Here is a 12,236-nt window from a genome sequence, read left to right as displayed (position 1 = left end):
CTTTCAAATCTTCACCCTAACTTATGGCTAGTAATCATATATAACAATCAGTGTTTTGCTGAAATAAACTGAGTTTCACTTCAGCTGAAACCCTGAGGCAGTTAAAACCCCACTGATTCATGCAGCCCAACAAAGTGCAGGGGCCAGTCAGAAACAAGGATAAGTCTTACCCCAGTACATAATTTTTACCTCACCAAGCTCTTAAAAAGAAGTAAGAATTTAATGCAGTAACAAACAGGAAGGACACAGACATACATAGTAAATGCTCATAACAAAACAACATGACGTTATTCCAGTTAACTCGCAAAATGCTCTGTTAGAAGCTTAATCAAAAAGAAGCCTTGTTTCTCATATGGCTGCATTTTAGATCTTAAAGCAAGAAATGATAATCAGAAAATTTAATGCTTAAAGTTGATCAATCTGATACACCTATACAGATACACTGCTGAATGCAGTATTTCATAGCGTGCAAATCTTCTACCCTAACTTTTCTTCCCAGAAGTGATGAGGAAATGACAGTTCACAGGATTTCACAGAGGGAATACTACACAGCGTTTTGGCTTTACTCAGTTTTGGAAAGATCTCATTGTACATGAGGTTTATGTTAGCCATTAGATGATATCAGTGTGCATTGTGGAACAAATTACTGATTTCAATAGTTAACTGGTTCTCCGTTAAGTTAAACATAATTTAAATTAGAGATGGAAGAAATCCTCTTCCACTTACTACTTAAGCTTTCTCCACTTCATTCCCACCTTTGTCTTTCTCTATGAACATAGCTAGTGGATTTAGAGGCAGGATTTAGAATTGTCAGCCTGCAAAATAAAACATGTTGAGCCTAAACCAGACCATTAACAATCCTGGTTTAGATATGGAAGGCTACATGCAACCCTTATGCTGTCAGAAAAGCACTTTTGTATCTACAGCTTGTGCAGGTACAAAAACATTTAACGTGATAGAAGCATGCTTCTCCCAACCCCAATAACTCTGAATATAGAGATGATGTAAATAGCTGGCACATGGATTGTTTTAATCATGTCTCCTCCAGTTTCACAGTTTGTTTGGCAAAAAATCTATGAGGCCTTGCCTTGAAGCTAACACTTCCTCAGGCTTCTGGATAACTGCCTTAAAACAGGCAGTGTGGTGAACTGCATTTAAATGAGATGCGCTGATAAAAGGATGTATTTTAAAAGCCTCAATGTTGCTGTGAAGGAGGAGGGTCTCTAGGTATTGGGAATATAAATTTTCTTCTTAAGGTATATGCTGGTTGGGGCATCTGCTTCTTTGTCCCCAAGCGGTCAACACGTCTGCCCACATCTTCATTAACTTCTGTAAGAATCGACAAAATATCTTCACCCCTACAGCCAGAAGGAGAGGAAAAATAAAAAAAAAATTACTTATTAATGAGCAGATGGCACTCCATTTAACACCTCCCAGATCACATAGAAGATACAGTATAAACATTTTAAACACAAAAAACAAAACACATCCTTTTCTCCAAATTTCTCCTCTTTTGTTCTCATTTGAGTCATATTAAAAACAAAAGACCTTTTCTTACTGTGTCTTGCTTGATTCAACCAGTAAAGAAAAATAATGGAATAAAATATTTTTACCTAAATCCACTCAAGAAACAGATGGCTCTGCCTTAAATAAGATGGGCGGTTTTGAGGTTTTTTTATAATAAACTTTACATTCTCCAGATTATCTCTATGGTACTAGCAGTGTTAATGTAAATTTATCAGTGGCAAGCAAACAAATCCATCAGTTTAACTAATTTTGTCCACCTCGGAACATGGGTTAGTGTTCCTATATGAATTTGCCTTTGGAGAAAAAAAAAGGGGAAGTTCCTCCCACTTTTTCATGGAAGAACTAAGCAACGTATTTACCTTGGTACCAACAACTGTAGCTTGCTGCACAGGGCCTGAATATACCAAGTACCCTGTTGAACGTGCCGGAAGGAGACATATCCATCAATTGTGGCCATGCCTAGGAGGAAATCAGCCTCTTCGGGAATACTTTCAGAAGGAGAAATGCTCTGTTGCACGGAAGACAAGTCAGGAATTTGTGCATCAGCTTCAACATAGACAGGACACTGTATCTCTTTACCCTGGCATGCTTGGATAAAGAAGAGTTTGGGTTTTTCAGCCAGCTGCGGACATTGTTTGGCAGTGAAGTGGGACATGATCATGCGGATTGATACAAGTTCCTCATCTTTCCCATAGATCGCCCCTGACTCTCCATGAGATAGAATACAACATATAAAACAGTCGCTGTCTTTGTGATGTTGCAAACGCTGCCAAGTTCGCATGAGATCTTTAATCTCCTGAGATGTCAGATCTGTGTAAGTCCTCACATCCAGACCAAGCCATGTGAATACTCGCTTCAGTTCCCCTGTAATTATAAGAAAAATAAAAGGAAAAATTGAGGCAGAAGAGAACCATTTTAGGAAGTCACAATGCAAGCTAATCTGAACAAACAAAGACCTTACACCCTGACACTTCTGCAAATTCATCCTTATACTAGTACCAACTAAAGTTAACCTGAATTTTTCTAGACAAGTTTCAGAAAATACAATGTATAATGACACACTAAGTGAGCTCACAAATGACACCTGAAAATATGAGGAACCCCCCCCGAGTTTCAGATTAGATCTTTCAAAACCTTCCTCACATCATTATTTTCCAGTTGCAGTTTTGACTATAAGAGTTTCATACACAAGAGATAAATAGAATGAACAGAATAAAATAAGAAGTATGCACAGAGTTGCTTGATTATAGAATTTTGCATTATATTATGTAGAATGATGGTTTAGTTTAGTTTTAGTTCTTTATTATAGCTATAGATGAAGGCTAAGTAAAAAGAGATTCTTGAAATGATTCAAGAATGATCCAACTGCATCAGAAACTCAGTGGTTACTTATCCTTTAACCCTTCCTCCCCTAGGATACACAAATGACATAATTTAACACATAACAAACATTTTACTCTTTAAGAATATTAACTAACTAAAATACAGACAATGAAATATAGAGCAATACTAGACAATCAACTCAGATGGGGAAACAGAGAGACTAACCCTCCAAAAATCTCACTTCAGTAACTTACCAGCATCTTTGCAAGAACCCTTCCTCTCCTGAAGAGACCTATCGAAGTTAACATTATTAATAACAAGACAAAATCCTCTGCGTGGTCCATCCATTTTGTAGCTTGTCATCTTCTGTAGAAAGGAGAAGAAAAAAGCTTACAGCCTCAATGAATTTATTCAGCTCACTCGTATTTCCTTAACGTCTCAAAATTGGCATCCAAAAATTACAGGCACCTAAGACTGTGGGTTACTTTTGAAAAGCTGGAACTCAATAGTGTCTCCTTGTGTGAAAAGACATGGGTGAAGCCTCAAGCACACTCTGTCACCATACTATCAAACTGCAGAGGAAAGGTTTAGCAGCTGGGTTGGTCATCTGTATGCAAAAGGAAGGATTCAGCAGCCAAACTCTGCAATCTGAATTGGTGATAGGGATAGAAGTCCCCAACTGTTTCCAATGTCATGACAATATTTTAACTTCAGATGGCAGAGGGTTCACAGTGAAACTATAGGATGTTAGACATCCGAGTTGGTTTTTTTCGAGAGTAGTGATGAATACCTGGAGCAAGTGGTTCATACTGATCCACTGGAAAGGGATGCAAGCAGAACAGACATCTCAGAAGTGCATAAACCTGCCACACTACCAGTTTTGCTAAGACTTGAAAGTTACCTCCCACTCTTAAGAAAGAATGTTTTAATGAAAAGTGATGAAAAAGTATGTTATAGCACAGAACTTCAAGAAATGAAACAGCTATAAACAAATGCAGCAACTTGCTCCCTCAATATCCATTTCCTTTTTTATCCAGAAGGAAAAAGCCAGAGGGAGAATTCTGTGGTTACACTGCTGTACAAGGTTAAAGAGTGCACATAAGGCTTCTAAGAAGGGATCTCACAAAAGGGATCTTTTCTCCTGTACCAAGACCTCTGGTTTATTGAGGAAGATCATTACATGCCTGCAATAGCTTACTAAAAACTCTTGCCTTCTTTTATCCTTCTCACAAGGTCTTTGCATGCTACTCCTTACTGCTTTTAATTTCAAGATGCCCTGAAGCTTTTTCTAAGCCAGATCTAGAAAGAGAGAACTGTGAAGCTATGTTTGTCTCCATGTTTTGCACATTCTGCTGCCATCTCCAAAACACACAACTTAAGAAAATGCCAAATGTTTTGCCTGTAGCAGGAAGATAAGCAGATGCACTGATATGTGGGTAACATCAAAGGTATTATGCCTATTTGCCTCCACCATATCTTTCAATATTGGTAAGCTTCCAGCCTCCAAGGTTAGAATATTCTCTGAAATGTTCCAGCTGATCAGACAACTCAAAAAACTTCGTGAGACACACAGACATCTCACATGTCCTTGCATGATAAATGTCATTACAGGGATGAAGACCTCACACACGCAGGTATTCAACAAGAAGGATTTAAGAGATTGTCTCAAACCTTAGACTCATTTTCTACATTGCTGAATTCTCCAGGCAGCTCCAGGTTCATTTCAGAGAAGCCTTGTGTAAGATTAGCTGCTTTGTTATCTAAGAAAAAAAACCAAACATGGATATTTATGAAGAGAAATCCAATATTGATGGATGTAGCAAAAAGAAGTTTAGCTACAATACAGCACTTTTTGTATCTGAAATACTGTTTCATCGAAAGGAGTAATTCCTCCGTATGAGATAGCATCGTCATGTTCAAAGGATCTATTCTCAACATGTCTCCAGTTATTTTTATTATATATATTTTTGTGACAAAGGCAAGGTTTCCATTTCTATTGGTATTGTGGAACAAAGATATCCATGCTACAAGGACAGATTCTACCTGAGACATTCAAATGAATTTTTCATTTGGTAATCAGCTTAGAAATAAATTGTATTGTAAGAAGGATCTGCAAAGTTACTACTGAAGCTCCCATTACCGATTTTTTTTTTGTTGTTCCTGATCACTGATAATAACACTCAGACCAACTTTCAGAGCAAGGCTGCACTGACAGCGCTTGAAAGTGGAAAAGAGCTGACAGATGTTGTACTGCTATACTTTGCAACTGGTCAATTTGACGTGGAGTCACAAAGATGAATGCAAACTACCCACTGTTATTTGTACAGAATCTTTTCAGAGATCTGATCCAAAATGTACCTTCATTTATTGCTGCTTTATTTACTTCTCCTTCTGAATGCCCTAAAATGCTTGTCTCCTTTTGTATAAATCATACACTATTTAATGCATTCAAAACATCCATCCCTACCACGCAACACTCCCAGGCTCTTCAACGTTACAATCTATACAGCAAAAGAAGTCAGAGGTAAAATCCTGCACCCAAAAAATTAAAATATCAGTTTTATAAACAGTCATAGTGTCCCATTCTCTTGTCCTCCCAGGGATATTTAAACAGAAAACTTGTTTTTCGTTTTCAGGAAAGAAATCATCTTTTTGCTTCTAATTAGACCAGCCCTTATTTCACTTCCCAGAAAGCACATTAGTTAGTTTCTAGTAAACGACTGACAAAGTACACAGGATTTGCCAATTTTCTCTTGCCTCTTATATAAGAACAGAAATCCTTCAAATCTATTTGTGCAGAAAGCAAAAGACCCTTACAAGATGACAGCAAGGTAAGTGTGTTGCATTAAACCAAATGCTAGAAATTTCCCAGAGAAAGTAAAGGAATGCAACATTAAACATAAAGGTAATAAAAACCAAACGTATTTTCAGAAAATCTTACCATTGATATAAGAACTGACAGATTTGATTGAGGTCTCCTGTTTTTTGAGTGGGGGGAATACCATGTTAAAAATCATTATTATGTACAGTAAGTTTTCATAGTGATTTTAGCAAAATAGGCTTAATACAAAGCTCTTTAAGTAGTGAGTAGGAAAAATACTGAATTTGTAAGAGCAGCAAAGCATTTAATGATGAAATTACAAAAGACTTCTGCACTTACAGCAAATCTCACAGAGCTGGAAACAACTGTATTTTCTCTTAAGGATAAAGGGAAACAGCAAAGAATTTTCTTTCCCTTCCAAATTATCCTCTCACTATAGGCGTAGGCAGTCACTATAAACAAAATAAAGGTCCCAACATAGTCCCATATCAATTCTCTTGGGTAGTCAATTATTTGAGTATAAATCGTTATCACTAGTGATTCTAGTCCTGCCTAAGAGACATCTTCTGGCAGTGTCAATGGTTTATTATACAGCACGGAAAAAGTGTATAACCTCTCATAATTTTAAAGAAAAATCAAACATGATCATCAGGATTATGGAAACAGTCTCTCAGTCTTTTTTTAAAAATTCTTTTAAATCTATGTTTTCTTAATAAAACTACATTTATTTTCTTACTGTGCCATGCATGAAGGCTTCCCCAAACCCTCTGCACATGAAGAGCAAATATAGCTCAAAGCAGCAGTAATGCAAACCCGTCTGATACTAAATAGTTAATTTTCCTCAGCTCTTGTCTACTAGAACTTCACTTCTGGGAAGTATCCTTAGAAAGATCACTGGTTTTCCTCATTCAAACTCCCTCCCTTCCTCTCCTCTTCCCCAAAAAAGAGATCAGTTATAGCCCTGAGAAGTTTCCCAATCTGATTCATCATGCAGCTGCAGGAGGGGATTAACTGATCAAGGACTGGTTTATTGAGAAAATGGGACCACTTCCTTTAGCAGCAGCAGTTTGAACCGATCGTCAAAGTACGATGTTAGCCTTTAGAGATAGTTTGGTGTTGATCAGCTGAAACTTTAAAAATCAGCACCAACTGACTGACCCATTCTCTAGAAGGCACCTGTCTAGCTTTTTCTCTCACTCATCTCTCTTCCTAACATTAATTTTTCCCCAATTGCACATGACCAATAGTATTATTTTTGACTTCCACTATTTGATACTATATACAGCTGTATTTCTTACATGCTGAACAAATATGCTTGTTCCCTTCCTAAACCAAGTAAGAAGATTTAGCAAAAAATCTCACAGCCAGTACAGTTTCAAAATAAAGGCAAGAAAAAAAACCAACCCCCCAAACCACTAAAACCCAAGTTGGCAGTATGTACTCCAGTGTACCTGTGGGGAAGTGAATACTCTGATGTCTCCAGTGTGAGACAGTGAAGATTCCCTGACTGGCAGAGTGTTCTCTTGCTGAGGTAGAGACACTAAGAGCAGAAAGAGACAAAATGAGAGAAGCCAAGTGCCTTTTAGTTAAACCAGTATGAATCTACACATTAGGCAAATGCGGATCTATACTTACTGAAAGATATATTAAAATAGAAAGCAACTTCGAAAGACACTCAGAAAGCATGGGGGAATGGAACTCATGAAACGCTGAGTGCCCTTGCATCTACTGGGGAGATGTAGTTTTGTACTTCCCAGAATTTGTTTCCCAGTGCTTAATAAAGGGAAGCAGAACTTTTTCCCCAGTATGCTTATAGTCACTCCACAGAACGTTAAAGGAAGGAATATTACAAACTGCAGTATAACCTGATAACGCGAATCACACATCTAATAATAAAGCCTACCACGTATCAGACACACATGCACACACAGTTTGCCTCGCCAGCTTATTAGCAGGCAACTGTCTGGCTGTAGTGTACTACATTCATATATCACAAAGTGCCTTTTACAGGACAGTCATCATCATCTCAATACTATTCATAGGGAAATGGAGAAGTGCGACATAACTATAAACAGATTTTCAGTTTCCCAGCCTGTTCTGTATGTGCTGGACTGCTCTGTGTGGCCTCAGATATGCCAGCATGTCCCTACTGGAATTCAGCTAGGAAGTAATGCAAACTCGGGACTGTTATGCCAAATTTGTGTGTGAAGATGAGCGATCCCACTCTAGCTCCTGTTCCAGCAATGCACACATAGGACCTCGAGGTTCAGTTGCCCAGACCCTTCTAGTGCTTCCTGCATTTTAGCAAACCTACTTCCTGACTCCGAATTTCTCACCTTTTGCCCTTGTGTAGCAGTTTATTGTTTCCAGGAGATCAGGTGAAACATTCATACAGACTTCTTCCAGCATCTGTACATTGTTTTCACTTAAAAGGCCCTGTTTTTCCAATAAAATCAGCAATTCCAGAGCAGACTGACAGCCAAAAGGAGAGAGTAAAATATAGTTATTGTTCCTTAGAACTCAAAACCTGCCTCAGCCCTGTCTGCCTCAAACAATCACATTATTATCTGCTTTGCTTCCTACCAACAAGGTCCAAACAGTCAATTTTACATCACTGTGGCAGGTGGAAACGTTGCTCCCTGGAAAGCTACTGGTTGCATTATTATTTGGTATGGTCTTGTTTAAACAGATTCACCCAAACCATAATAATGACTCTTGGCTTCGAGAAGGCTTTACTGCTGTGAAATGGTACCAATGGCATATGGACATGAATCTCCTTTGCACACGGCTCAAGCAGGGCAAAGATTTGATCTGTCACCCTTTTATGATCTAATGCAAGACTGTGGACTGTCAGTGGTTGACCTTGGCACAAAGCAGCAAATTCCACACTTACCTGTCAACAGCTTCCTCCTTGCTAACCCTATAAATACTGACCAGCCTAGTTGCAGATTATGCCCTATTCTGCCAAATACTTTTCTCTTCACGCTTTTCCTCCTATTTCCCGCCCTCCTTCTTCCCTTCCTGCCATATATACATTTGGCGCTCTCCTCACATACAAGAGTCATCCGTCGCTTTGGAAGACAGTTTTGCAGGAGGAATATGATATCCTTCAACATCTCATTGGTAATGTTCTCTGACAATTCATACAGCATCTGCCTGTAACAGAGATCCAGTGAGATAAAAGCAGAACAGAAGATGGTGTAGAAACTAAAAGCAATCCGAGAATTTAAAAATGGAAAGGGAAACAGTATGGCACAGATGGCAGTAACAGAGAGAACAGAAACCCACTGCAAGCTTACCTGTACGGAGACACTCTTCCCTTCTCATGCAGACATCTTTGCACTTTCTCCTTGGTATAACCAAATTTCTTGAGCAAGGAGTGACATTTAATTCTGTATAAGAGTTCAGCTAGTAGGAAAGTATCTTCCTCATTCAGATAGTCTTCAGCCATGAGAAGCTGAAAGATGTCCACTGCTGACTTCACACCTTCTAGTTTTTTGAAGGGGAGCAAGTCAGTACAGAGAAATTTTAAAGCTGCTACATCTTCAGCCACCAGATTTTCGTCAATGAGCAGAAGCTGCTGACGGAACTTCAAGCTGACATCATCCTCCATGTTGCTGGAACCAACAGTCTCTCTGGCTGAAAGTAGAAAGCACTAGTAACACTTGAATCTTCAATACAACAATCCTTGTAATAAGATTTCATCCAATACCTGTTTGGAAGCCCTGAATTCTCTGCAGAAGAGGAGTTCCCTTTTAAATAAATCTGAAACTTACTTCCTTCTCCAAACACAAGACTACAACAAAGACCAGATTTGGCAGAATCTGAACAACCCAGTCTAAATTTAAAGTTAGCCCTGCTCTGAGCAGAAAACTGGGCTAGATAACGTCAAGAGGTCCCTAAGCTCTTCTATTTCTTTCAAACATCTTCAACGTTCAGATCTTTGCTTCTCTCCATTGTAGGTGGGAAGAGTCCCTGCAGTAACTTATTACAGCTCTCAGTGGACAGAGCAGTGGTTCACACATATTGCTTGATCTGCAGTCCAAGGGCTCATTCTTCTCTGGCTGTAGCAGGGAGGTGTTCCTCTGTTACAAGCCTGACACCCAAGCTGAAGCTGGGAATATCCACTCCCAGTCATATCTTGCTACCAGACTGTGTTTCACATTTGGCATAGGAAAACCCCAAAGCCTCCCTTATAAGTAAATGTCAACTAAAATGTAATAGCGCTCAGTCTAAATAGGTTCTGCACAAGCAACTCAATCTTACTGAAGTTTAATAGAGACTAATCACCCTTCCACTACACCAACTTCTTCCATGTAGCCTAGGCAGTTCTTTTCTGCCTGTGGAAGGTTATGTAGGTAAAAAGGTGCTTCAGTGCCTTCTGCCCAAATGGGCAGGTAGGTCTTTAATCTTTTGTTTAGAACAGCTGGAAGCAGCAAAGCTTTCTACATGAGGGAGCACAAGAAAAAAAGCAGGGAAGCAGAGCAGGGACAGAACCTCTGAATCTGAAGCCTTTGAAGCATCTGGGAGGACAGCTCAGCAGATAAACCACAGAGGATATCATAGCATATGGGGACACAGAGAAGAAACTTGCATTTTTGTGTTCAGAGGCAGATAGAAAATATGATCCCCAAGCCCAGATGCCCAGTTAGGAAACGAGGTTTGAGACCCAGGAATCCTGAATCGTGTCCTGTCCTTAAGTCAAAAGTCAGAGCCTGTGCAAAAAAAAAGGTCAGATTGCTTTTTCCTGTACTAAAATTAGTCTCCCATAGCTCAATAACTGTTCTTCACATTCCTTCTCTCCTCATGTGAAATCCCATGCGTTGTGACACCCTCTTCACTTAAACTGCTGTCAAAAAGGTTCAGATCTCAGCCTGTTATCTACACACAGAAATTGTATCACTTCACAGTAAATCAGACTTTAAATTCATTTAGCTAAAAGCTACTTTAAAACCCTATCTAGATGCTTTAATCAACTAAATTTAGCAGAGTAACTTAGGTTAACTGATTCCTGCCTAAACTAACAAGCCTATATAATCCAGGTTCAAACTGAATTACGACAATTCAGAATTTAGAGCCAATGATTTCAGCTAAATGAGTTAAAAAATCATTGCTTTAGGAGAACAGGAGCAAGTTGTGTACACCAGGTGTACATAGTCATTTCACCAGCAAATCAAACTGAAGCACAAATTCCTTCATCTACCTTTAAAATAGTTTTCAAGTCTGTGTTGCTGCCATTTGTGGAAAGCTTTTTTCACTCCAAACATTTCCTGCTTGAGTTTGGAATACCCTCAAGACTTCTCAATGCATGCTGCATTTACCAGCTGTCTGTAACCTCTGTTTCCCGCTCTGTACTGAGGGCAGGCTGGGCTGGCCCTCTCTTCTAGCACTACAATGAAAGGAAATACTGCCGGCTCACTGCCTGCTCACCCGCTGCTCAGCTTACTGATACGGTGTTTTTAGAACCCCCTACCACTTTATGCATTTTACAGGCCGTTTATAAAACAACATGGTAAAAAACAGAGCACTAAAGCAGAGACAGAAAACGAGCAATCCCTGTTCCAGTAAAACAAGACAATGCTAAACACCCAGCACTAACACACATGGGGCCCAGGACCTACCCGCTCCCCAGGTTTGCCACAGCTCACCCTAACATTTACAGCTAGAGCTAAGAGGACATTAGCAGGCAGAACATCGACACACAGAAAGGTGATAGATCAGTGTCTCTAATTTGTTTTGTGATATATCCTTAGAAAAGGAAAACCACGTAAAACAAGCCATGAAGAGTATCAAATTACTACTTTTTCCTTTAAAGTTTTATTGACTGGGGGCACTGCCAGACTACAAGATTTAAGAACGATGCAAAAACACAGAGCACAGAAGAATGCCGAGGCTCAGCCCACAGCCCTACAAGCAAGTGGAGTTATTCAGCTCCAGCCCCGCGGGCAGCCCGGAGGCAGCTGCACAATACCGGAAGGAAGGAGCGGGATTTAGGCTCCGGACTCGGGAACTGGAGCCTTCCTCCGTTCCCTCTCCAGTTCAGTCCCCCCTTTCTTACCGCTTAGATGAATTCCGACCCTGTCCCCTCTCCCGGCAGCTACTCTGGGGGCGGCGCTCAGCGTTTCACGGTTTATTTCCCGGCCAGCCGCGAGCCGGCGGTGCGTGCCTAGGTGCTGAGTCACGACCACGGGCCTCCCTGCGAGGGGGCGCGGAGCTTCGCGCCCAGCCGAAACCGGGAACGGCCGCACTGCCAGCCCGAGGCCGTGCAGGAAAGAGGCGGCATCCCCAGTAGCGGGGGTGGAACGTGGGTGAAAGTCGATCGGGGGAAGGAGCTGGGGCAGCGTCCGCGGAGCGCGACACCGCTGCCAGCGGGCGGGCGGGCTCCCACGAAGCGCGGCAGCGCCCCGCGGGGAACGGCCGAGCGCCGGGAAGCGGCCGCGCGGGGCCGCCCTTCCCCTCCGGCCGAGGCCCTCCCAGCACTCGGCCTCAGGGGTTGTGAACCTCCTGCCCTTCCCCCGGCCGAGGAACGTCACTAGTCACGTCAGAAAAAAGCAACTGACAACGC

The 12,236-nt window shown here is 40.9% G+C and overlaps 1 protein-coding gene across 1 annotated transcript; it reads right to left on the bottom strand.

The window, feature by feature from the left end:
• Positions 1-201: 201 nt before the first annotated feature.
• On the bottom strand, positions 202-12,071 carry CASP10 (caspase 10). The gene is made up of 10 exons (XM_076342353.1): positions 11,730-12,071; positions 8,971-9,310; positions 8,728-8,827; positions 8,008-8,143; positions 7,123-7,211; positions 5,792-5,828; positions 4,522-4,610; positions 3,105-3,216; positions 1,887-2,391; positions 202-1,358 (listed from the first exon to the last, which is right to left on the bottom strand). The coding sequence occupies exons 2-10, from the start codon at positions 9,282-9,284 to the stop codon at positions 1,196-1,198; spliced, it is 1,545 nt and encodes a 514-aa protein (XP_076198468.1). The 5' UTR covers positions 9,285-9,310; positions 11,730-12,071; the 3' UTR covers positions 202-1,195.
• Positions 12,072-12,236: the final 165 nt, after the last annotated feature.

Source organism: Aptenodytes patagonicus, chromosome 6 (assembly GCF_965638725.1).
Source record: "Aptenodytes patagonicus chromosome 6, bAptPat1.pri.cur, whole genome shotgun sequence".
Taxonomy (NCBI): Eukaryota; Metazoa; Chordata; class Aves; order Sphenisciformes; family Spheniscidae; genus Aptenodytes; species Aptenodytes patagonicus.
This window is presented reverse-complemented; position numbering and strand designations above follow the sequence as displayed.